At 38.5% G+C, this 27514-nt stretch overlaps 2 protein-coding genes across 4 annotated transcripts in view; one reads left to right on the top strand and one right to left on the bottom strand.

Moving 5' to 3' along the window:
- Window positions 1–1813: 1813 nt before the first annotated feature.
- On the top strand, window positions 1814–13505 carry LOC132128863 (probable ATP-dependent RNA helicase DDX23). The gene is made up of 17 exons (XM_059540242.1): window positions 1814–1960; window positions 2509–2714; window positions 2800–2904; window positions 5792–5882; window positions 5959–6024; window positions 6105–6243; window positions 6449–6582; window positions 7384–7496; window positions 7718–7861; window positions 8904–9129; window positions 9263–9408; window positions 9490–9667; window positions 11827–12069; window positions 12189–12340; window positions 12435–12543; window positions 12653–12827; window positions 12938–13505. The coding sequence occupies exons 2-17, from the start codon at window positions 2533–2535 to the stop codon at window positions 13159–13161; spliced, it is 2427 nt and encodes an 808-aa protein (XP_059396225.1). The 5' UTR covers window positions 1814–1960; window positions 2509–2532; the 3' UTR covers window positions 13162–13505.
- Window positions 13506–16733: 3228 nt separating this feature from the next.
- The window catches only part of LOC132128952 (voltage-dependent L-type calcium channel subunit beta-3-like), a 38163-nt gene continuing 27382 nt past the window's right edge, over window positions 16734–27514 (bottom strand). For 2 of the 3 annotated variants that reach the window (XM_059540364.1, XM_059540365.1), the window contains exons 11-14: window positions 25975–26126; window positions 25589–25684; window positions 22927–23097; window positions 16734–18909 (exon numbers count right to left, since the gene is read on the bottom strand). In XM_059540364.1, coding sequence (XP_059396347.1) covers window positions 18532–18909; window positions 22927–23097; window positions 25589–25684; window positions 25975–26126 — 797 coding nt within the window. In that variant the 3' untranslated portion in view covers window positions 16734–18531. The remainder of the gene's footprint in view (window positions 18910–22926; window positions 23098–25588; window positions 25685–25974; window positions 26127–27514) is intronic. The other variant, XM_059540366.1, reaches the window with a different exon arrangement.

Genomic DNA, 27514 nt, shown 5'->3' with positions numbered 1-27514 from the left:
TGGAAAGGTCTAAGACTCCTAAATATATATTTTACCAATCTTTTTTGTTAAAGATTATGTAGGAAAAGTAATAGATTAATTTATGGCAAGAGTGCATCTCAAAAACCTACATCATAAGAGGAGTTCTGACCTGTCAAAAAATGTATTCGTCGTTGCCTTTTGCTCTATCACACTTTAGAAATCATCAGAAATGATAGATAACTTGAAAACGTAAAATCTCAAAATTCATCCTTTGAAACCCATTTTAAAATCAAACATTGCATTACCATGAAAAATGAAAAAATCATGTTAAAAAATGTTTTCAGTCATGAATTATAAAAATTTAGGTTTGGATCATGCACTTTTTAAATCTATGTTCAAAACTGTGAGTGACAGTTAACAGGTTCAGTTTTAGAGTGAACTATCCCTTTATATATCTCCTGTAGATCTTAGTTAGGGTAGTGCCATATTTAATTTTTGACAAGAATGAAAACGAGGCTGTTAGGAATTAAAGTATACAGTGAAGTACAGTGAAGTACTTCACTGTACAATGACGGCACCCATTCACTGCAGAGGATCCACTGGTGACTAAGTGGTGCAATGCTACATTTCTCCAAATCTTTTCTGATGGAGAAACAAACTCATCTACATCTGGGATGGTTTGAGTGTTGAGTATATTTTCAGCAAATTTTCATTTTTAGGTGAACTTCTCCTTAAAGGGTGTAGTAATTTGCTTAAAAACAAAAACAAAAAAAAATGTTAAGGTCCTCACAAGTTTAAGTATAGAGCTTGTTGTGTATGATCTGTTATGCAAACCAAGATATTGCTGCGGTTAATTTATTCAATGATTTTTGCAAAGAGGTATGTTTGTTTACCAGCAGTATACATTAATTTAAAACTAAAAAACTGTATCATACAGAGTAACACTGATCTTCATCATTGTTAGTTGTTGAGGACAGACCAGAAGTCTTATCGTAGTCCAGCTATTTTTAGCTGTACAAAATGTTTTGCTGCTTGATATTGCAAATTGTTGTGTCTTACCATATTATTTTAATGTGTTATCTTAATTATGAACACACTGGTTTGTAATTGAAACATTTTTACTGTTTACTGCACATTATTATTTTCCTACAGCTGCTAAAGAACCGGAAGTCTTTCACATAGGCTACTTTTTGACAACATGTCCCAGAATCTCTCACAGTATAAAGAAATGCTAAATGCATAAATTTAATTTAATGAGAGGGGTTGCAGGACAAGATTGGGTTGCAGATATGCAATAATTAAAGGGTATATATATTGGACTCATGAGATCAGTTCTCGATTATGAATGTATTGTGTATGAATCTGCATCTGCAACATTATTAAAGAAACTACTGTAATTATTATTCAAGCTAAAGCACTAAGATTGATTCTAGGAGCAGTAAGGATGACACCAACTGCAGCAATACAGGTGGAGTCCTAAATGCCTCTATATTTAAGGGTACCTGCAAATGTGGGAACTCAAGGTAATGAAGCGGTAGATAAAGTGCCTATAGAAATCTTAAATATATATAATATTCAATGCATGCAATATTGTATGGCAGATATACTGGGACTCGTGTCAAACAGGCACTATCACAAAGTACAAAGGAGTAGAATAATTAATAACATAAGTAGAAGGTAATAAGTCATTTTAACACACATACGAACAGGACATTCAAATCTTAACCAAACACTATACATTATAGTGTCCAAATGCAGGGAAACAAATAAGTGCAATCATGAGATTTCTTCAGAACTGTGTGATTATGAACAGAATGTAAGATTTCGGCGAGGAATGGTACAGCGTCTTTACACTCCATCACAGTAGGTGGCGGTATAAAACCAAAAGAAGAAGAAGAAGAACCCCTCACCGGATATCCGTCATTTGTTGACGCCAAACATTATGGTGGCTCAGTGAAACGCGCAGGCTTCGCAAGTGACTTGTTTTTGATCTTTAAATGTGAGTAAACGCATGAAATTTCTACTGTTTCAATCACAGTCCAGTTGAGTATGTTCATTATAACTCTGTTTTACTCGTTATAGTCATTTCCTGGTTTTCTGTTTTTTTTTTATTTTTTTTTTTCTAAATGTCTTGTTTATTTGCGACCGCAGGCCATCACTGTGCTTCAGTGTGGAGTTAAACGAGATTAAATCTCAAGCCAAACTCTATGACTATAACATTACATCTGCAATACTATTATAGCATACGTAATGTTCTGATTATATTGTTTAAGTAGTGTTCCTGTGGCGCATTGCTGTAGAGCATTGCGTTAGCAGCGCAAGGTTGTGGGTTCGATTCCCAGGGAACACATGTTAGGTAAAATGTTTAGCCTGAATGCACTGTAAGTCGCTTTGGATAAAAGCGTTTGCTAAATGCATGCATAAATAAATATAATAATCTGTTAAATCCCGATAAATAAATGTTGCACCTTTTTTGGTTAACAAAAAGATCTCTAAAATGTAAGTGCGTGTGATACAAGCCAGCCAATCTCATTGTTACACACACAGTCTTGGAGTAAACCTCCGTGTCTGATGGCGGGAGACTCGTCTGATAAGAAGGAGCCGGACGCCGCGGGGAAGGAGCGCGAGACCCGGAAGCGCAGTCGGTCTCGCTCCAGGGATCGTGATCGGAAGGGATCTCCGGGCAGGGAACGCAAACGGAACCGGTCTCGTGAACGCAAGCGCTCCCGCAGCCGGTCCAAATCTCCTGAGCGGTGTGTAGAGTTATACACTCTTCTTCTCATCTCAGTGATAATGCATTCGTGCTCTAACGATTGAACTCTTTCTCTCTGTATTTAGAGATCGTCGCCAAAAAGACAAAGAAAGAGACACCAGAGACAGGAACCGCAAAGACAGAGAAAGAGACCGGGACAGACGGGACAAAGACCGGTCCAAGAGATCAAGGTTTGAATCACGCTCGCCGTTTAGGACTGAACAAGATGATCTGACGCCAGTGCTTTATGTGACTAATGTTTATCATACCATTGCACTTTTATAAAACATGATTTGTGGTGTACTGACAGTTGTTGTAGCAAATCCTAAAGAAAAGTTGTTGTTTTAATTTCACACCTAATGTAATAAAACATTATTATGACATTGGTAATATAGAAAAAACCTCCAACACGCAAAATATGATGCTGAAAAATGTCAAACTTACTGTGGAGCTGGTGAAAACAGCAGCAGTAAGTAAAATCTGAACTAGGCGAAAGAGGAAAAAATCCTTATTGTTGAGAATATTGTTTATATTGAATTGCCTGGCATTGTGTGTGTATACAATGGGATATTCTTAATACTTAAAAACTAATATAAATATAAGTCGGCATGAACTGGAAGTTGCAATAATATATATATATATATATATACAGTCGTGGCCAAAAGTTTTGAGAATGACATAAATATTAGTTTTCAAAAAGTTTGCTGCTAAACTGCTTTTAGATCTTTGTTTCAGTTGTTTCTGTGATGTACTGAAATATAATTACAAGCACTTCATACGTTTCAAAGGCTTTTATCGACAATTACATGACATTTATGCAAAGAGTCAGTATTTGCAGTGTTGGCCCTTCTTTTTCAGGACCATAGGCGGAGTTTGACATTCGAGCCAGGGGGGGCAAAAAAAAAAAATCATTGTAGCAGCTGGGACTTGCATGGCCTATCAATTGGGGAACTCAGCACTAGCACATATGGACAAAACAAACATGCTAAATAAAGACATATTTATTTTTAACCCAAGAAAAAAACACTACAACAATACAATCATATTTGTAAACAGGTAGGCTACTTCGCATAAGCAGCCACTTGACTTCGCATCGCATCTTCGTTCGAACACAATTAATCAATGAAATGTGGACCACTTTTGCACTGTTAAAATATTATCTTCAACCAAAACGAAAAGATTTTTAACATTTTTCTTTCCTTTTTTCAAAACACACTGTGGCAATGAGAGTGATTAAAAAACAAGTTATTTCGCATTTTGTTGTAATTCATGAAACATTTAAAACATTTTGAGAGGGAAAAATGAACAGTCACACAATACTCTCCACTTTTGAAACACATTGTGGCAATGAGAGTGATTAAAAACAAGTTATTTCGCATTTTGTTGTAGCCTACTTCATGAAACATATAAAACATTTTAAGAGGGAAAAATGAACAGTCACACAATTCTCTACACATGACCACTTCTCTCCCTCTTCACTAATTTCTCTCAAACACTCCATAATCGCAGAGTAGTGACTTTTCACTGATTTCACACATCTCCACTTGCATGCCCATCTCGTGTCACTGGGCTGAACTACTTCAGTTACTTTCCCGTTTCAGCCACCAGGGGGGGCAATGCTCCCCCTGCCCCCCCGCAAACTCCGCGCCTGTTCAGGACCTCTGGAATTCGACTGGGCATGCTCTCAATCAACTTCTGGGCCAAATCCTGACTGATAGCAACCCATTCTTTCATAATCACTTCTAGGAGTTTGTCAGAATTAGTGGGTTTTTGTTTGTCCACCCGCCTCTTGAGGATTGACCACAAGTTCTCAATGGGATTAAGATCTGGGGAGTTTCAAGGCCATGGACCCAAAATTTCAACATTCTGGTCCCGAGCCACTTAGTTATCACTTTTGCCTTATGGCACGGTGCTCCATCGTGCTGGAAAATGCATTGTTCTTCACCAAACTGTTGTTGGATTGTTGGTAGAAGTTGCTGTTGGAGGGTGTTTTGGTTCCATTCTTTATTCATGGCTGTGTTTTTGGGCAGAATTGTGAGTGAGCCCACTCCCTTGGATGAGAAGCAACCCCACACATGAATGGTGTCAGGATGCTTTACTGTTGGCATGACACAGGACTGATGGTAGCGCTCACCTTTTCTTCTCCGGACAAGCCTTTTTCCAGATGCCCCAAACAATCGGAAAGGGGCTTCATCGGAGAATATGACTTTGCCCCAGTCCTCAGCAGTCCATTCACTATACTTTCTGCAGAAGATCAATCTGTCCCTGATGTTTTTTTTGGAGAGAAGTGGCTTCTTTGCTGCCCTTCTTGACACCAGGCCATCTTCCAAAAGTCTTCGCCTCACTGTGTGTGCAGATGCGCTCACACCTGCCTGCTGCCATTCCTGAGCAAGCTCTGCACTGGTGGCACTCCGATCCCGCAGCTGAATCCTCTTTAGGAGACGATCCTGGCGCTTGCTGGACTTTCTTGGACGCCCTGAAGCCTTCTTTACAAGAATTGAACCTCTTTCCTTGAAGTTCTTGACGATCCTATAAATTGTTGATTTAGGTGCAATCTTAGTAGCCACAATATCCTTGCCTGTGAAGCCATTTTTATGCAACGCAATGATGGCTGCACACGTTTCTTTGCAGGTCACCATGGTTAACAATGGAAGAACAATGATTTCAAGCATCACCCTACTTTTAACATGTCAAGTCTGCCATTCTAATCCAATCAGCCTGACATAATGATCTCCAGCCTTGTGCTCGTCAACATTCTCACCTGAGTGAACAAGATGATTACTGAAATGATCTCAGCAGGTCCTTTAATGACAGCAATGAAATGCAGTGGAAAGGTTTTTTTGGGATTAAGTTAATTTTCATGGCAAAGAAGGACTATGCAATTCATCTGATCACTCTTCATAACATTCTGGAGTATATGCAAATTGCTATTATAAAAACTTTTCCAATTTCCAATATGTATGTAATTCTCAAAACTTTTGGCCACGACTATATATATATATATATATATAGGGTTAGGGTTAAGTATTCTTAATGTTGATTTCATGGTTAATTTAATAGTTTGCTTTTTCCTCTCAGGAGCACTTCCCCTAAATCCAAGGATTTGAAGATAAAGAGGGAAAAGGATTTGAAGAAAGAGGAAGAAGAGAAAGATGAGAAGAAAGAGAAGGTGCTATATTTGGTCCTTTCAAGCTGAACGTTGCATATGCTGTACTTTTTTTGACACCGTTTCTGCACTGATTCAGGTGCAGCCTCTCTCTCTTGAGGAGCTGCTTGCTAAAAAGAAAGCAGAAGAAGAGGCAGAATCTAAGGTGAAGAGTATTATATGTATTTATGCAAGTGCACTCTGTTGTTGTTGTTTTTTTCTTCTAAACTTATGTTCCTGTTGTAGCCCAAGTTCTTGTCTAAAGCGGAGCGAGAAGCTGAGGCCATCAGACGGAGGGAGCAGCAGACAGAGGATCGCCGCAAACAGCTGGACGAGGAGAGGAAGAAACGAAGAATATTTCAGGACATCGGCAGGAAGATGCTTGGTGAGAATCAAGACAACAGTAGCGTCTGTAAAAACATGATCATACTTTCAGAATGGTTTCATTTTTGTTTTGTTTCATTCATTGTGTCTGTTAACTCTGATGCCATCTATAAGCTAGTGTGCTACCGAACGTTGACTCAATCAACTTTTAGCAGATGCATGTAATTTTCAACTCTTCTCCTCATCTTACCTAATCTAACTTGCAGAGGATCCTCAGGAGAGAGAACGGCGGGAAAGAAGGGAGCGGATGGAAAGAGAGAACAATGGGAATGATGAAGATGATGGGCGACAGAAGATAAGAGAAGAAAAAGACAAAGGAAAAGAGCTGCAGGCCATAAAGGTGAAAAGTCCTACACTGTCTTCACGTACTCATCTGGAAAAAAGACTAACCACTTTAGATTAGCTAGTCTTGGCTGAGAGTAATCATTAAAAAAATGAATTAATTAGTATTAAACATTTTAGTAATTGCCGAAAATACACAGTACAGGGAAAACAGAAATACTAGATTACATAGAAGAAAAAAAAAAAAAAAAAAAAAAAAATATATATATATAATCTTGTTTATGTAGTTTTGTTTTATATACTTATAAGTATAAAGTCTTTATCTAATCTTTATTGAATAGTAATTAGTCTTGGACTATTATTCATTTATTGCAAAAAAAAAAACAGGATAAAAATTTAAAATACTAGATTGTACAGAATTTTAACAACTAACTTTGTTATATTTAATATAGGATTATTTTGAAATGATTTTTAATCAAATTGCTTATCAATTGAACAAATAATCAAAAAGAAACCGCAAATAACACTTTGAATTATTTTTTTCTTTTTTTTAAGTAGAAAGGTTGAGATAGTATTTTCTTGTAAAATGTAGTCTTTCTTTAAATCCGTTTTTACAGTGTACGTTAACGGATGCAGAGTCACATTGTTTGGCAATTAGCAAAATGTGTCGGGTAAAAAAGCATTAAGACCTGAAGAAGTTAAAGTAAACCGTTTCTAAATATCCCTTTGGGAATAAGCAAATCTGTCTGCAGAAAAATCTATGAATTTAATTTGCAAATGTAGTGCTGTGCATTGAAGTGCATTAGGTGGTAATGTGCTTTTTTGACGAATGGTGAACCATTACTTATTTTCTCTTTAGGAGCGTTATCTTGGCGGGATGAAGAAACGGCGGCGTACACGCCATCTGAATGACAGGAAGTTTGTCTTTGAGTGGGATGCGTCTGAAGACACATCAACCGACTACAATCCAATGTGAGCATCTCATGAGACGCCACAAATAACTGCACTGCTTTGATATTTAATATATTTTACTGCATTGCATTTGTTCTTGACTGCCTTGTCACTCTTTTATACTGTGTGTTTAGCCAGTTGGATTTAATCTATTTATCTGGTGTGTTTATATATATGATACAGGAGCTAAAGCATTACTTTACAGCACAAGAACACACGTCTGATTCTTTTTATATGTTTAGCTATAAAGAAAAGCATCAGGTTCAGCTGTACGGCCGAGGCTTCATCGCCGGCATCGACCTCAAGCAGCAGAAGAGAGATCAGTCCCAATTCTACGGAGAGCTGATGGAGAAGAGACGGACCCTTGAAGAGAAGGAGCAAGAGGAGTAAGTCCCACACACTTCTTTTCATATTGAGAGATTGCAAAATCACTACCATTCAAATGTTTTGGGTCAGTAAGATTTTTATTTATTTTTTTGTAAAGAATTTTAGGCTTCTGTTCAGCAAGGATGCATTCAATTGGTTGAAATTGATGGTAGAATAATTTATAATCTTACAATAGATTTCCATTTCAAATAATGTATCTATTGATCAAAGAATCCTTAAAAACATATCACAGTTCCACATTGTTTCTACACTGATAACAAATGTTTTTTGAATGATTTCTGAAGGATCATGTAACTTGTTTGGCTATGGCTATGGCTATGTTTCAGTCGATTGATGAATCTGATTGTTTTAAACAGCAGACTTATTGCTGTGCCATGCTGCCATATTATTACTCCATAAAATGGTGCGTCTGTGGATGAGAATCCCAAACAAGGACTGGTGGGAGGCTGTCCTGCTGAGTGAAAAGAGTTGTGTTATAATGGCAGGACACTCATTTATACAACACTTAATTCAACAGGAAGAATAGCTCTTTCTGTGAGTCATACGTCATTAAGCTATTTCTGCTTCATTGCACAAGCCCAGTCCTTTCAGTTTCCAATCAAGTGTTTACATGCACAGATTGAGCTCAATCGGATCGGTTAAGGTGTTCACATGAAGGCTTTTCAGTCCGATTGAGCCATCAATTACTAACATTTACTAATGGAATATTTGATTGCATGTAAATGTAGCCACTGAATAATCGTACTTTTATTAAACGTTTGGTAGTGTATATTTGACCAGTATGAGTTTTTCATTGGAGGATACTGGAAAGGTAGTGCTGTTCACCGGAAAGGTAGAGTTGATTTTTACTCAATTTATAAGTAAAACTGCCTAAAAATCAAGAACAAATTGATGAATTACCAGGGTTATAACTGACTCAAAGGAGAGCTATTGCATCTGGTAAATGGAAATAAAAGCCATTGCATATGGAAAATGGAAATGAGCCTAATCAGATTTTCACTGTTTTAATGGATATGTTTTTACTTTTTTTGCATTTCATAGAGTGAGGCTGAAGAAGGTCCGAAAGAAGGAGGCCAAGCAGCGCTGGGACGACCGGCACTGGTCTCAGAAGAAGAAGGAAGAGATGATAGACAGAGATTGGAGAATCTTTAGAGAGGACTACAGCATCACGACCAAAGGAGGAAAGATCCCCAACCCCATCCGCAACTGGAAGGAGTACTCACTGCCGCCACACATTCTGGAGGTCATCGAAAAGTGTGGATATAAGGTCAGTTTGTGTTTTTCTTGACATGATTAGGTTTAATTTGTTCTGCAAATGTTTAAAAGTGCTTGTTGCATATGGCATTCATGTAAAGGTTTTGAATGCATTCAAAATGTGTTATTTTATACATTTTCATCAGGATCCCACACCAATCCAGAGGCAGGCCATTCCTATTGGCCTCCAGAACCGTGACATCATTGGTGTGGCCGAGACTGGCAGTGGTAAAACTGCCGCCTTCCTCATTCCTTTATTGGTCTGGATCACCACTCTGCCTAAGATTGACAGGTGAGAGCTCACTTTTCTCTGTCAACCCGTGTGTGGAATCAGATCAAATGTGGGAGACTCTTTATGTGTTTGTGACTGTAGGATCGAGGACTCAGATCAGGGACCATATGCTGTCATTTTGGCCCCCACTCGTGAGCTGGCACAGCAGATAGAGGAGGAGACAATTAAATTTGGCAAACCGCTGGGGATCCGGACAGTGGCTGTGATCGGTGGAATATCCAGAGAGGATCAAGGCTTCAAACTCAGGATGGGTTGTGAGGTGAGTGTGAAATCCCTTCTATATTATTTCTAAATTGTTATTAGGGGCCAAGCACCTATTGTATCCATTAGGATTCTTCTTATTCTTCCTTTTTCTTCCGCTGCAATATCTATGGCAGCCCATAGAACCGCTTGTGGGAAAGTTTTGAAATTTGGCACACTGATAGAGGACCGTAAGAAAAGTCACCATAGCAAATTTAGAGTCTCTAACTCCAACTCTCTAGCGCCACCACTTGTCCAAAATTTACATTTCTATGAACCCTAAGGCACAGAAGAAAAAAAAAAGAATTCACTGAATCAGTTGAATGAACCCATAAAATAAAAAAATCGCAAGGTTTAGTTTTTTCGCTGTATTTTATTGTTCGAAAAACATAGTTTTTCGAATTCGTCCTAGACGGTTCGTCTGATTCTCACCTAAATTGGTTCAGATCGTCTTCAGACCATGCTGGCAAAAAGTTATGGAATTCAAGTTGATTCATCCCACTGTCTTGAATAACGCACAAAGGAATTCTACGAAAAGCACGTAAAAATGGATATGAGGCTATATCTCCACAACGGTTTTGTGTATTGAGACCAAACTTGATGTGTGTTATATATATGACCTGAGACATCCTGCATTGTTTCGGCACAGTGCCCCCTAGTGGTCAGTAGATATGTAAAATGCATATTTTTGCTTTTAACTTCTGAATGGTTTGGCAAAAATCACAAAACGGGTCTATTTAGATTCGGTGCATCATGCCGAGTCAAACCATACCAAATGTTTCCATGTCAGCCATTTTGAGTGTAGGACATATTTATGAATTTTGTCAATTTTTAAAAAAAATATTTTAGGTACTCTTAGACTTTGGCAAAAATCTGTATGCATCTTCGGCACCATGCCCAGATTGCACTTAAAAGGTTTGGCCGAAGTGCCACTTTGTGGTCAAATGTTAATAACTTTGGATACATTATATTGTAATGCAACTGATGTTGATAGATACTGTGGATCATGCTGACAACATTCGTACCAATTTTGCCATAATTGACTGAACTTCCTGTCCGCCATTTTGATTCAAATTGAAAACCTACTTTTTCTAACTACTCCCGTTAGTCCAATTTTCACCAAATTTGACTCGTATCATCTTCAGACCAAGCTGACAATTTCATGTCAATATACGAAACGGTTTTTGTTTAGAGCATCAATGAATTTGCTGGTTAAGATGCCAAAATATATTTGAGGATTTATCTCTGCAATGCTTTGACATATTTGCACCCAACTTTGTATGGCCAACTTTGCCATTGTCACTTCACACTGACCACGCCACATCAATTTACTAACAGCACCACCTATTGGTCAAGAGTAATAAACCATTGATTTATTATAATGAAATTTGCAAAAATGCTTTTGATTGCATTGGCCTATTGCAATGAAACTGGTTTCAAAATATTCCTTGGCTTATGCCGACAACAGACATACCAACTTGTCCTTGGCAAATCCAAACTGCCTGTCGGCCATTTTTATTTATGCTGTAAACATACTTTTTCAAACTTCTCCTCAAGCCTAGGTCCGAATTTCACCAAAATCAAGTCAAATCATCTTCAGACTGTGCTGACAAACTGTTGGATTTTTTTTTCGTGTCGATAGACGAAACCGTTTTCATACAGCGCAGCTACAAAATTTAGGCAGGGTGTCAAAATGACTCTAAGGCTAAATCTCTACAAAGCTTTGACATAATGACAGCAAACTTTGTGCCATTGTCACCTCACATAGAACATGCCACATTCATTTGGTAACGGCGCCACCTATTGGTCAACATTCAGTCAATAAATCATATTACTAGCGGTTGTGTTTGATTTTTCAGCAATTTTGTCTTAAATAATCTTAAAATGGTTTTAGTTACTCATTCCTGCCATTGGTCTGAAGCTTGATTCTGTAGTGCTTGTCCCCGTAATTGCTGCTTGCAGCTATATTTGATTATTCATAATGATAATTTTTTTTAATATAATAAAGTAAAACCATAAAAAAGGTACTTGAAATAAATCTAAAAAGGGTTTTATTTTAGCTAGCTGCCAAAGCAACATTTGTCATTTTCATTTAGTTTAACTTAATGTACTATCTTTATTCATGATGGATAACCTCATTATAGTTGTAGATCTGATGTGATTTGCCTCTCATCTCAGATTGTCATAGCCACACCCGGTCGTTTGATCGACGTGTTGGAAAACCGCTACCTCGTCCTGAGCAGATGCACGTATGTGGTACTGGACGAAGCCGACAGAATGATTGACATGGGCTTTGAACCCGACGTCCAGAAGATTCTGGAGCACATTCCTGTGACCAATCTGAAGCCAGACACAGATGATGCTGAGGACCCCGAAAAAATGATGCAGAACTTTGAGTCAGGCAAACACAAATACAGACAGGTAACAGATATCATGAGTTATTACGGTTCTAAATAGGAAATGACTACAAACTCTGATTGTGAATTATGAAATGAAGTCACAGATTGTTTAAAATTTCCTTGTTTTTCACGTCCTTTCAGACGGTCATGTTTACGGCCACTATGCCTGCTGCAGTGGAGCGCTTGGCCAGAAGCTACCTCCGACGGCCTGCGGTGGTATACATCGGCTCTGCAGGCAAACCTCACGAGAGGGTGGAGCAGAAGGTCATCCTCATGTCCGAGGGTGAAAAGAGGTCAGAGTCTGTTAAAAGTATAACTCTTCATATTCAGGTGGGAGTTGTCAGAAATGTGCTTACATTTTCACAAATGTTCTTGTGTGGCAAACAGGAAGAAGCTGATGAATGTTTTGGCAAGTGGCTTCGAGCCGCCCATCATCATCTTTGTTAACCAGAAGAAGGGTTGTGATGTGCTGGCTAAGTCTTTGGAGAAGATTGGAGTGAGTACACTGTGTTAATTAATATCTGTGATGGTTACTAGAAGTCACTTACTACATCAGTTACTTTAAGTCAGTAACTCTCAATCTTTTTTCCCCCACTGTCCTGCAGTACAACGCTTGTACACTTCACGGTGGTAAAGGTCAGGAACAGAGAGAGTTCGCTCTGTCCAACCTAAAGGCTGGAGCTAAGGACATCCTGGTGGCCACAGATGTGGCAGGCAGAGGTATCGACATCCATGACGTCTCCATGGTCCTCAACTACGACATGGCCAAGAACATTGAGGGTGAGTCCAACATCATCTTCGTCACTTTTACCACTCATGTTTATATCAGGGGACTTCCTGTTTCCAATTCCTACTTTGAGGATTAATCTTTAACCGTTTCTTTCCTCAAGACTATATCCATCGTATTGGCCGAACGGGTCGTGCTGGAAAGAGTGGTATGGCGATGACCTTCCTGACCAAAGAAGACGCTGCTGTTTTCTACGACCTGAAACAGGCCATCTTAGAGAGTCCCGTGTCCACCTGCCCCCCCGAGCTGGCCAATCACCCAGACGCCCAGCACAAGCCCGGCACCATCCTTACCAAGAAGAGGAGAGAGGAGACCATCTTTGCCTGAGCCGAACCATTTACACATTTGTTTTCTGTTGTACATCCTGTGAGTGTGCCGTTTCTTATTACCAAATTCTTTGCAACCAAGTTTATAAAAAAACACCTGTAAACCAGGGGATTTGTTTTCTGTCTGAAAAACCAATGCCACGTGTAGAAAGCTGTAGCAGAGGGAAGTCATCATCTCTTGACATTCTAAGATGGACAGTAAATGTAGAACAGCACACATTACATGTTATAATTTGTTTGATTTTTAAATTGAGTAAAAAGACCAATATCTGTAGATAATCTATTTTAGTCAAGAGGAGTAAAACTGTTCATGCACTCTATGGATAAATAAAGTCCTTTAAACTATCCAAACTGTTGTTTGAAATTCATTTGATTATTTTTATATGAGTGCTTGATTGCAGATTGATTTTTATTTTTATTTTTTTTATCTTTAATGATGATCTGTACTACAGACACTAAAGTTGCCCTGTCAAAAAATAAGACATCATTTTAAATCGACTTCACAAGCCAACATAAAACTGAAGTGAATTATTAATATTTGGTGTATTTTACTGAAAGAAAAAAGGCAGTGCTCGATTTGATCCATAGAGAATTACGTTAAGCACTTTGGTGGTAATTTTACAAATTAAGAAATGAACTCTGTTTTTGTGAAGAGCCATTTGAATGCTGTACAGTGTACACTCACATGAGATGAAGATAAGAGGTTCCTATAAACTTTTTTTTTTTTTTTGGTGTGTGATGTGGGTTGCCCCCGCAATTCATTTCTTTGGCATAATCTAAATGAAAAAAAAAAAAACAGAACAAAAAACTCACTTGTAATCAAATTTGAGCAAGTATTAAACAATTGAGACATGACTGAAGTGTTAAAAGTACATAAAATGTTTAGTTTTTTATTATAACTAGTGGCATTTTCTTTCAATAGAAAGCATATCCAGCATCAGGCAGGATTTTGTCTTTCATGTTGTCAGAAAGATGAAGGGGCGAGAGAGAAAGTGTACCTACATCAATGCCTGAGGACCAATTAAATGTCCATTGCAATTATTGTTCTACCTAATGCATTTATTGCATTACAAAGCAGACATCAAAAAAGAAAACAAATAGTGCAATATATTTTCTCTACTTGCACTGAAGAGGAAGTGTTAATGTTCTAAGGCATTTTCTTTCCATGTTTGTATTGCATACAGAATTGAAGACAAAGGACTCAAATTGTATAGATTGTGCTTCTTAATACCCCAGAAAGAAGAAAAATTAAAATAAATCAGTGTTTGTTATGGATTCTGTATTGGTCTGCTAGAAAATGATGTGATGCCATAACAGAAGGGAAAAAACCTGTATCATGTACATTTACATGTATTAAGACATGCAAATCTTGTCAAAATACAGTTCATCACACACTACACATGCTCTTTTACATTGTGCATTGTGGATCATATAAATAAATACAAAGTATTTGATCAATGCTATTTAAAGGAATGTTCCAAGTTAAAGGTTGAGCTCTGTTGACACAATAGAACAATTTGGACTACTCTCTCGCTCTCAAATGTACATTAATGGACTTACAATGGAAGTCTATGGGACAAAACATTTGGGAGGGTTTAAAAGCAGAAATGTGCAGTTAGTGATTATACCAGTTCTAACAAAAATGTACTACTGATGTAGTTTTACAACTTTTCTTGATCATGAGAGGAGTCGAAAGATTAGATATAACTTAATATAGACAGGGTTACTAAACGGTTTGATCTAATCCGTCTAATTATGTATAAAAAATGTAAGCCTTGTGATCAGATTCGGTCTTTACAGCTTGAACCTGGAACATTCCTTTGTTACATCAATCCAAATATGTGCTATGGTTCAGCATTAACATTGGAGGTATTGAAGCCCATGAGATTGAAAATGAACTATTCGAAAAAAAAAAATTTGCGGCAGAAGCCCCTTGTCTGTGCTCAGTATAAAATAGGGTGAATTTTCTTAATAAATAGAATAATACAACAAGAATCAATGCAGTACTTAAGTAGATCAGAAACAATCGAAAGAAACGATCAGATCACATGCAACACTTGCATAGAATTTTTTTTCAGTCATGCTCTGATTTAGTTTTTTCTTTTTTTTTCTTCTTTTTTTAAAATATACAACAACAGATTAAAGTGTGACATGTTGATAGCATATAATGATGCAGTACACTAAAGGATTGGTCAAGGCATTTGTTAGTGGACTTTTACCCTGACTTCCACACCCCAGAACATATATATTTCCCATGACCCTCTAAATGGCCAATGCAAATTGTACTTCAAGATTGGTGCTGTAAATGCAGTGTCCAGAGCCGTGACACAATCTACTCAATGTGAACTTATGTTAGAAAGGCAAGAGCTGGGAATCTTCAATCTGACATGGAAAGGCTCTTGTAACTATGTAATTGGCACTTCATTCTCACAAGGGGCACTACAGTGTGTGTTAGCATAAACTGCATATTCTTCTATGGTAAGATTTCTTCTTCACATCAACAACTGTCACGGTGGAATGAGAGTTTGAAGATAATTGTGGTCTGATACATTTTGAAACTATGTAGCTTTGCATTCATGTATTTGTGTACAGTATGTTTCAGGCCTTAGCATAAACCAAGTCACATGGAATGTTTTAGCCACTAGAAAGTGTTGTTTTCCCTGTTTGAATTTCAGTGTATTTCAGGTATACATAAAACCTCTCAAGCATTAAGCTAAGATGCTAACATACTATGTTAGTGATGTTGTCCTAATACTACGCTGGGCACATTGATGGCTCAATCTTCATATCAGGCAACAATTTTGGTCGATAAGTCTTTACAATCTAATAGGAGGGAGGATGTTTCAGAAAGTGCATTCTGGGAGTGTACAGATCCACTACAATCAATGCAACACAATCAATTGAGGGACAGTCAATTTAGCACCATCCCAGGAGGGCAATACATGGGTGCGTAGGACTAGAGGTCGTTAAGGCATGCAACTATACATTCACTCAAGTCTCTGTGCATGTTTTGAATGAACTGTGTAGTCTACGTGAAATCATACTTAAATACATATCCTATGTATAAACATTGCATTAAATTGGAGTAAGGATTTCTCTTTCTGGACGGCGATTTTTGGATATGCACTGAAATCTACTGTAGAGGCAATCACAAAAATTAATAATACTTAAGATGTTTTAATTGTTAATTTTCTTACAAAAGAACCAAATCAATAACTACAGTGCTACATTAGAGTGTCCTGCAACTTTATGTGACCTTACATAACCGTACAACAAATGACGTTACTTATATTAGAGTGCGTCACACGTAAACGATCTCTGAGTGGGAGTAATCCAGACATCGCAACATTTCTTAAAAACCATACAGATCCATCAATACAAAATAAAGTAACGTTCTAAAGAATTATATTTAGGATCTGGTTAAATTTCATTCGATATATATACACACACTAGCTATTCTTAGATGCGTTACTAATATTCTGTTGTAGATTTTAAATTTTAAAAAATGCAAAAAGGAGTCGATTTTTCTACTCTAATATACCCCTAATGTGCAAATAGTCCTAAATAATTGTATTTGAGACATGCAGTTATAAAGAGATATAGGGAAGTATTAAGGCCATTTTGAATGGTCCTACACTCGATAAACCTTAGCCTAAGTTGCTACAGGTAACATCCGAGTCTAGAGTCATGGTTATGAGAAAAGGGACAAACTTTCTTGGATTTGGTCGTAACACAACCTGGCTGATATATGCTAATGTAATTACCAGTAAGGTTATTAAACTAGCTAGCAGTCAATGTGTCGCCAAAGCAAGAAGTGACACTATGTTTTAAAGTAGGCCACAGTAACCACACCCTTAGACATCCAGAGCCTTGGAGAGGAAAGAGTGAGAGGACAGAGGAAGATCACTCACTTGTCAGAGCCACTTTCTTCTTGGTAAAGAAAAATTCCTTCTGAGGCAGTTTATTTAGTGGCCATTTTGGTAATGCTAGTTTCCAGGCAAGCAAGTACAACTCCTCTCTACTTAAATAGGGAGTTTGCCAATCTTTAAAAAATTAGTTAAAATCACCCAGACACAATGATACAAAAATCTAAATTTAGCTCCTTTAGCTTTATAAATTAGATTAGTCTAGCTAATGAGCATGCAAGATCAAAAAGAGACCAGGATGCCTTAAGGCGATTGGTTCTTTTAAGGAGGGACTTCATGTCCTGAAGATGCAATTCTGAGTGTTATGATTTCTCATAATAAAATGTTTCTATTAGTGGGCTTTCTCCTTATGCTGTGTCTGATAAGATCAACCAATAAATTATTTGGAAATGTGCAAAATATGTGAACTTTGCCCAACTTTCTACTCGTTAAAGTCACAGGGGAAGAACATGACTATCCCAAAATGGACGTCAAAACTGGTGAGCTTCATTTACTTCTATAAAAATCCAATATATCGGTGCTGATCTACTATATGATAACATAACATAACTCCAGTCTTTCTCATTTCCCAGAAAAAGAAACCATTCACACTGACCTAATTCTTTACGAGGCAGTAAATAAATGCAGGAAGATCGACTGCTGCTTTTCAATCTGGAGTTGGAATTCACCTCATGGGAAAACCAAGACTATAGTCCCAATAATATTTAACTCTACGACAGCAGAGTGTAACCCTGAATTCCTTTCCTACATATACCGCTTTTACATGGTGCTTTGCAAATGGCAATGTGTGCTACATTTGTGAACGTGACTGTGAAAATGACTGTTCATGTCAGTTTCTTGAATGATTTCCAGAGAAGTACCAATAAACAACTCATTATAAGACAAGTGCATATGGGTTACAATCAGACAACACCATGACTGAGGGCTTGAACCAAAAAATAGTGAGTAATATTCACATTTACAAGAGCTCTAGCAAAAAAAAGAAGCCATAAATGTAAGATGCAACAAAATGCTACAATATCTTTCATTGTGACTCACAGCCCATGCTATAAAAGTGCTTTTCCATTTCCCATAAAGCCTTCTGTGTTCATTAGGTTCAGGGAGAGCGTATGATACGCAAAATAATAAAGTAATATTTGACTCGGGTGGGGTTAGGGTTTCCAGAGGAAGTTCAAATATTGTGTCAATATGAACATGCATGTGATCTTAATGGAGAAAAGCTGCCCGGTCTTTTAAAAGCAAATGTAGTACAATGCCTCAAACAATAACGACCACATAAGCTTTAAAAACTACAGGATCTTTTCGTCAATCAAGGGCAGCTTCATCCACACCCACACCACACACACACATACACACTGTGCGTTTACAGTTCCTCACCAATTCCCATCACCCCTCACCCCAATTCATGACCCAACCCTCTCCTCCAGACTCCTGCAGCCAGGCGCTCAGTAGTTGTCTCTTGGCCAGGCTCTCGTGCGCTGGCGGTTGTTCCGTTGGTTGTGTCCATCCTGCGAGTCTCGCTGCTGCAGGAGTCGGTCTTGTGAATCGTGTCCGTTAGCGCTGTGGATGCCACCAGGGTGGTTACGGTTGGGCGGATACACTTCCTGGTATGGGTGAGAGTGACAGTGGGGTTCATAATCATCTACCTCCTCTTCCTCCTCCTCCTCTTCTTCCTCATCCTCTGGGGGGTGCAGGGAGCTAGAACCGCCTCGGCGGAGGGAACGAGAGTCACTAGCCTCGTCAGAAGGCATGAGGCTGTCCTGCTCCCCCTGCTCCTCCTCTTCCACTCCCCCTCCACCCCCGGCAGGCGACAGCTGCTGGTTCTGAGACAGAAAGAGAAAGATGACAACTCTGACCCATTCTGAGGCCACACGTTTCCTCTTTCTGTTTCACTCCAAAGAAAAATGACTCATTTAGAAGATCCCTTAAAGACAAAAAACACACAAATTTAAAACAAGTAATGAGCAGAGAGGTCGAGATAAGTTTTAGGAGTCAAATCTCACCAATGAGGAAATTTAAAGTGACTGGTTACTATGGCTTTGTTCATACAGCACACAAATTGGATTTGTTCGTTTTAATCCGATCTTTAGGACTGACTGTCCAAACTGTCATAATCTAGTGATGTGGTTTGGATTGGGGTTGTCAGAAGTGCTTATGCTGTATAGACTGAATGGATTTGAGTCAGATGGGGCAAGAATCTAATTTTTGCTGCCTGTCTGAACAAAGCCTTTGGGTTCGTTTGCTACGCATTGTCCTCTGGAGCAAAAAGATTTAGGTTTGTTTCAGAAACAAGGAGAATGCATTCAAAGGGAAGTTAGAAGGGTTGTCACATTCACAAAGCATCAGTCTGTGTGGTCAGATACATCCTCTTTTTCATAAAATGTCATAAAATAAATGCATTTCTTTATAATACAGGAAAACAGGCAGCTGTATCTGCTTTGTGAACTCATCTTATGAAGATTCTATGGTGTTAATATCAGTCAGCAAGGTGCATAAACAGAGCAGTCTGAGATGACTGTGTGTGCTGCTCTAGTACCAGCAAATTAAATGAAAAGTGTAGAGGGGTAAGTGCATAACACAATAGAAACTATAGAAAAAGTAGGCCTTGTCAAATGGAAAGTTTGCACTGCCATATGTAGGGTTTCATTTGACAGAAAAGTGTTCAAAAAGGAGTGAAATGGACAGCTAGAAAGTGCCAGAAAGCATGCGGCTATTGCCCTGAATTTAACCCAGTTCATTGCTAACCTCCAACACATAGGAATGCTGACTACACCTTTAGAAATTCATCTTAAAACTTTAGAAATGTTGCCTACACCAGGGATCTCCATCCCTGCTCCTGGAGAGCTACCGTCGTGCTAATTTCAGCTCCAACCCCAATAAAACACACCTGAACCAGTTAATTAAGTTATTCAGGATTACTTGATATTCATTGGGAGGTGTGTTGGAACAGGGCTTAAAACTTAAGACTGAAGGATGGTAGCTCTCCCGGAGCAGGGTTGGAGATCCCTGGCCTAAACCTTGAGATGAAGACAAATTTTGCCTACACCATTAGAAACATTGCCACCAACTTAAGATAAGCTCCCCAGACCTTTAAAAATGCTGCCTACACCTTCAGGTATGTTGCCTACACCCTTTCAAACTCTGCCTACACCTTTACAAATGTTGCCTACATATTTACAAACACAACCAAACATTGAAGAAATGTTGCCTACACCTAAGACACACTTCCTACAAAACATGTGTCAAACTCTGGTCCTGGGGGGCCTCTGTCCTTCGGAGTGTAGCTCAAACCAGCTCTAAAACACCTGCCTGGAAGTTTCTAGTAATCCTGAGAACCTTGATTAGCTGGTTCAGGTGTGTTTAATTTCTGTTGCGCTAAACTCTGCTCTCCGAGTACTGAGACCTCTGGCCTTCTGGGCTTCACCTAAAAATGCTGTCAACAAATTAAGACTGCTGTCTACACCTTAAGTTGCGCTAACTACACTTCAAAGGGATAGTTAACCTACAAATGAAAATTACTCCATAATTTACTCCCCTCAAGCCACCCTAGGTGTATATGACCGTCTGTCAGATTAATCCAATCCATGTTATATTTAAAAATGTCCTGGCTCTTCCAAGCTTTATAATGTCAGTTAATGGGTGTTATTTTTCAATAGTCCAAAACATGTCAAATAATACACAACCATCCATAATGAAAAGTGTCCCACATGGCTCTGGGAGGTGAATAAAGGCTTCTGAATAAAGGAAAAATGTTGGAGGATTTTGATATAAGCCAAAAGAAGACTGGTTTTCCATTTGCTAAAGTAAGGAAAATGAGCTTTTTGCTACTGTAAAGAAATGTTCGCGAGACCAACACATTCTTACGCTACGCTTCCTATCCTATGTCATCCGCCAGAATGGTGTTCTATTGTGAATGCGAGTGCAACAGTTAGCAGAAGCTAGAGATTCCAGTTTATAAAATGTTTAATATGCATCAATTCCCTACAGGAGGCCTTTACATTTATATATTTAGTAGATGCTTTTAACCAAAGCGACTTACAGTCCATTCAGGATATACAATTTTTTTTTTTTTTTACAAGTATGTGTGTATCCTGGGAATTGAACTCAAAACCTCTTGCTCCGCTAACACAATGCTCTACCACTGAGCCACAGGAACTCTGAAGAGCCAGGGTGTTTTTAAATATAACTGTCTGAAAGAATAAATACATATACACCTAGGATGGCTTGAGGGTAAAAAAAAAAACTATGGGGTAATTTTCATTTTTGGGCAAACTATCCCTTTAAAGACATGCTGCCTACATCTTTATAAATGCTGCCTACATATTAAAGATGATGATACACGGGGCAACTTTTTGAGCAATGTTACCAAGTGCTGAGAATGGGCAACAAATTTCTATCTGGATACTTTAGATGGGTCTCACCTTGGTTGCCCGTTGATGGCAACTTTGCTCAAAAAGTGTATCATCATCTTAAGACACACTGAATACATACTGAAAAGGACATTTGAATGTGGTTTTGGAGGAATTTTCTTAACATTAAAATTAATTTTAAGGCTTGTATATTTTTAAACAAAGTAATTGTATTACTCCCACTGGGCCAATGCTGTTGCCACATAAAAACTATGAATGAGCTACATGTCTAACCAACAACAGCATAACGTATTTACATATATACCAGATGCCTATTTCCATTTGGAGGGGTTGAAGGAATTGGAGGATGTAAAGAAGTATCAGGGTGGGGTTTTGTTTTACAGTCTGAGTGGGAAAGGCAGACTAACCATCCTACCTACTCACCGCAGGTTTGTAAGCGTTCATTCAATTAATTCCTGTGTTTCAGAGAACTTCAAAAATGTCAGGCATGAATGAGACACAGAACAGACAGATTGAGACTCACAACATATCAGTATTACAAGCATCTGTGGACCCAAGACAACTAAAAGACAGAGTGAAAATATGGAGGAAAGGACAGAACAGACAAACATGTAATGGCCACTTTCCTGTTGTCAAAAAGAACAATTATTATCAGATTTAAAATTACACATCGGTTTTGTTAAACACAATGTAGGATTGACCAATTATTACTTAAAGCAGAACAGTATGAGTAGACACATTTTAAATATAAAAAAGGCTGAGAACTCTAGTGCCAATACTTTTATTTAACAATTTTATGTTTACAAATAAGTTTCACAGTGCCTGTCTTACAATCTCACAAACCGTGTTCCATATAGCTGTGAAAATCAGTTTGAAGCCATTTTCTGTGAAACTGCAACTTTCTGACTTTCGAGGTCAGCTGTATAATTGAAATTCATTTGATACGATCTTAAAAAAATTTAGACATCAAAAATAGAAGATGCGTTTTTTTCAAAGCTGATACAAATACCATATATATTATACTGTGTATATATATATATATATATATATATATATATATATATATATATATATATATATTTATTATTATTTTTTTTTTTAGCGCAGTCTACTTTCCTGGCTGATCGATGAGGACACATACTAAGTCTGGTGGCCTCTGTTCTAACTAGGTCAATGCGTATGTGACTGCAAACCTGAAATTTGTTCCCTTTTATTAATGTAGTCACTGCATTTTTTAATAAAAAAGGCAATATATTGATTTATGTATCATATATTCATGATGATTCTGCTGGGTTTGTAATGTGCTATTAAGTTCCGTTCAAGATGTGCCATTACACTAGATTTGCAATTCCTTTGTGCAAACTTACTTATATTATCAAAGGCACATGAATATTAACATATAGCTCTCCTACATATCTTAATTTTCAAACTCTTTAAATGTTTCCAAACATTCACACAAAGCCACCTTACCTGTAGACTGGAGATTGCTGAGGGTGGGGTCATCAGATTTTGCTCCAGAAGAGGGTTGAGAGGGGTGGTGCCGGGCAGATGAGTGGCACGCCAGTAGACCTCCATATATTCAGCGAGGTGCTCACATGCGTCCTCCAACTGGTTCTCATCCAAAATGACATCAAACATCTCCTGATGGGGAGACAGGGTGGAGGAGAAGATGATATGCAGGGGATGGAATTAGAAGATATTATATTAAATATCTTATGATGGTGGTCAGGTGATGGGAGATGATGTTGAGCGACAGGTAGGATAATGGCTCTATGGAACAACATGCAATATGACTTTTGTCAGAATGTGGTTTGGAAAAGCAAGCATCTACGTCAATAGAATTGTAGGAAGGCCAGTCAATCAAGTGAGAATGAGGAACAAACATTTAAAATTACACCATTTCAACAACAATATGAGACTCAAATTTACCTTCCTTTTCAAATAACACACAATAAAAAAACAATTTAAATCAAACAGATGTGCCCTAAATGAAAAGCCCTTAAAAAGCTCAGGGGGATAAACAAAGGCCTCCTGTAGCAAATTGATGCGCATAATAATGACTTGAATGTAGTTTGCGCCAACAGTTGTACACAGAAGCAGTTACAGGTGCATGACATATGAGGTCAGCGTTGCGCATGCACCGGTGAGTCTTGTGAAAACCAATATTTGTTTACAGAATCAAAAGAAGCAAAGTTTCCTTACTTTAGCAAAGAAAAACCAGTCTCCTTTTGGGCTTATATCGAAATCCTCTGACATTTCTTCTTTACAAATCCTTGTTTTGTACTTCTAATTAGTGACCGTTGTTTCGATCTCTCCACTGCGTTTCCATGTGCGTTACTTCTGAGCGGTGCATGTGCAAAGCTGACCTCATACGTAATTTCCCCTAACTGCTTCCATTTACAACAGTGAGCGCAAGTTAGATTCAAGTGATTATTACATTTTAAATATGGATAATTTATTTACAAAAACACACCTTTGTTTACCCCCCAGAGCAGTATGAGACACTTTTATTTTTATTTTTATGGAAAGGCCTTTTTTATTTCATGTCTCTTAGACTGAAGCAATGCAACACACGCCGACTGCAATGATAGAGCTTGAAAGATCAAAAAAAAAAAATGTTATACTATGACTGGATTCGTCTGAAAGAAGGAAGTCATATATACCTAGGATGCCCTGGGGGTGAGTAAAACACAACATAATTTTCATTTTTGGATGAACTAACCCTTTAACTAATTAAAGCTATTTATATAGAGGACAAACAGCTAAATTATTTTAGATTTTGAATATTTCATCAAAACAATTAAATTTTGTTGTCATTTACGCACACTTGTTTAGTTCCAAAATGGGAAAAATGGGAAAGAAGTTGCAATGAATGGGTACTTTGAGGCTTCAAAAACGAAGCAAAAGCACCATAAAAGTCAGCAAGTGTTCTGAAACAATGCAATAGGTTTGCATGAGAAAGGTTGTTATGAAAATAGTGTCATCCATCCTAGCTCTTATTGGACAGTCTTCATGAAAGAACATTCAGAACTGGTTTTGTAAACCAGTACCCCTTTTCCACCAAGGCAGTTTGAGTGCTGGTTCAGAGCCAGAGCCTACTTTCAAATTGGTTTCTCTGTCTTTCGACAACCAAAGCACCAGCTCCGATACAGGAAAAGTGGTTTGTAAGTAGCACCAAAACATTGCTGGTCTAGAAGTAAGAACGGTTTGCATCAGGGGTTGATGAACAACAAGAGGAACAGAAAACTTTTGACCACCATATTTTTTTTTTATTAGCAGCTAAACATGAACACTTTGAATTCGCAGTGTTTGGACGTCGATGTAGGTTTGCAAAGCTATGAACATCAATAGCAATGCAATGTCCTCCACTGTTGATTGTGTTTAGGCTTGTTCGGGCTGCATCGGCGCTGCCGCAGACAACTCTTTATGCTTTTGGATCACTTTCGCGGTGCTTTGGTGTTGGGCTGCATGACGCCAATGCATCTTGAAAAAAACCTGTTATGTTTGGCTCTGCCACACTGTCACACTGAGACTTATTCACTGACATAAGACATGGCTCTGTGGTGGCTCTGTAGCCTGTGGAAAGGCAAACCGGGTCTTAGAAGGCTCGCCAGTTAAACCAACTACAACAGGGGATAGCACTGACTCTGAACTAGCACCAGGTTCATGCTGCTGGAATTCATTACAAACACCCCTGAAAAAGTCTCAAGAATCAGACATTGCTTATACTTTTATGGTGCTTTTGTGTCCTTAAACCTTAAAGCTCCAGTCCCTATTTCTTGTAATTCCTTGAAGAAGAGCACAAAAAATCATTACGGTTTCTCAAAATATCTTCTGTGTTCCAGAGAACAAAATGAGGGGGAGTAAATTATCTTTTGGAAAAGTATTTTTTCATTAACTTTTTCAGTATATAACGTAATGCTTTGGAAGCCCTCAAAACTTCAGCCTATCGCCGCCTTTTTTAGGGTAAGGAAATATTGTAAAAAGCCTACTACAACTACTACTACTACTACTATCTACTACTACTACTATCTATTAAAAATGGATCCTAACAACATTACCATACTAACACTAATGTTGAATCGACAGTGTTCTCTAAATAATGCATGTGTGTTTAACTTCAATAACTTACAGGAGGACATTGAGACAGTTTATCTGCTGCCATCATCTGAACATTGAGGTGTTTGCTCTGTGATTTACCCCTCGACTTTATCAATCGCTGTAGGACCTGCCAAAAAATAAGAGAAATCAAATAAACTGTGCACATTTTGATGGGTTCAGATCCCGGACGAGCCCCCGATTGTTAAATATTTTCCCCATCTAGGGGGCTGGAGAAAAGGTGCAAAAAAAAAAAAAAGGTTTTTGGAGATCATCACTCCTGTCCCAGCCAGCAATCACCACACAATCACACAACAACAAAGTATCTATTTTGCTTTAGACAGAGTTATAATAATTTTTATATAGATAACATTTTCAGCATATTACTTTAAATAGTGTACACGTGATCATCAGACTCACCTTTGGAGAGGTGACTTTGACGTACACAATAATAGGAGCTAATGAGGTTTTAGCTAGCTGTGCTGGATGGTTAATGGTGTCTGCATCTAGAATCACCAGCTGAAGGGTTTTGGCCAGCTCAAATATTCTCTCGATCTCACTCTGTACTTCCGCTGAGTGGGCAAACAGACAAATAGCACAAAAAAGGGAGAAAATGCTCAAAAGCTCTAATGTACCTACAGAGCTCAACAATAACATACACTGAACAAAATTATAAACGCAACACTTTTTTGTTTTTGCCCCCATTTTTCATGAACTGAACTCCAAGATCTAAGACTTTTTTTTATGTATACAAAAGGCCTATTTCTCTCAAATATTGTTCACAAATCTGTGTTAAGCCGGGCATACACTTGGCGATTTTCATCCGATTTTGAGCCGAATTCTGGCAACACGGCGTGTAGTGTGGACTGAAATGATGGAGGGAAAACTTGTGGAGTTATGGCAAAGTAAAATAAAAATAAAAGAGGGAAGAAAACGCCTGCTTACCTCCAGTTCGCGTTGCAAAATGGATAAACCATATTGTCCACGTCTTCCGAGCCACCTGCGCATCCAGATACATTGACTTTTTTTTTTTTGGACGTTTCAGCACACAGAATTGTGCATATCACCAAAGCAGTGCGTTTATCCTGGGAAAGCATGTTTATTCTGAAACAGCCACAAACATCCGGGTTCTGAGGGATCCTACGTGTTGATTGCCCACTTATAGTGTGAGCAGTCAAATCGCAACTCAACGATCAGACCGTACAGTGAGCACATAAAAATTGTGAGCTTTGGCTTTACATCGCATGCGATCTACTCGTAAAGTGTGAATTGGTACCCTGCCGAAATCGCACAGTGTATGCCCGGCTTTAGTGAGCACTTCTCCTTTGCCAGATAATCCATCCACCTCACAGGTGTGGCATATCAAGATGCTGATTAGACAGCATGATTATTGCACAGGTGTGCCTTAGGCTGGCCACAAACCAGTTAGTATTTGGTGTGAACACCATGTGCCTCATGCAGTGCAACACATCTCCTTCCGCATAGAGTTGATCAGGTTGTTGACTGTGGCCTGTGGAGTGTTGGTCCACTCCTCTTCAATGGCTGTGTGAAGTTGCTGGATATTGACAGGAACTGGAAAATTGCTGTTGTGTACGCCGATCCAGAGCATCCCAAACATGCTCAATGGGTGTCATGTTCGGTGAGTATGCTGGCCATGCAAGAACTGGGATGTTTTCAGCTTCCAGAAATTTGTGTACAGATCCTTGCAACATAGGGCCGTACATTATCATGCTGCAACATGAGGTGATGGTCGTGGATGAATGGCACAACAATGGGCCTCAGGATCTTGTCACTACCATACGCCTGCCCATACCATAACCCCAACACCACCATGGGCCACTCGATCCACAACGTTGACAAAATGCTCACCCACACAGCACCATACACACTGTCTGCCATCTGCCCTGTACAGTGAAAACTGGGATACATCCGTGAATAGAACATCTCTCCAAAGTGCCAG

The sequence above is a fragment of the Carassius carassius genome, chromosome 46, assembly GCF_963082965.1.
Source record: "Carassius carassius chromosome 46, fCarCar2.1, whole genome shotgun sequence".
Classification (NCBI taxonomy): Eukaryota; Metazoa; Chordata; class Actinopteri; order Cypriniformes; family Cyprinidae; genus Carassius; species Carassius carassius.
This window is presented reverse-complemented; position numbering and strand designations above follow the sequence as displayed.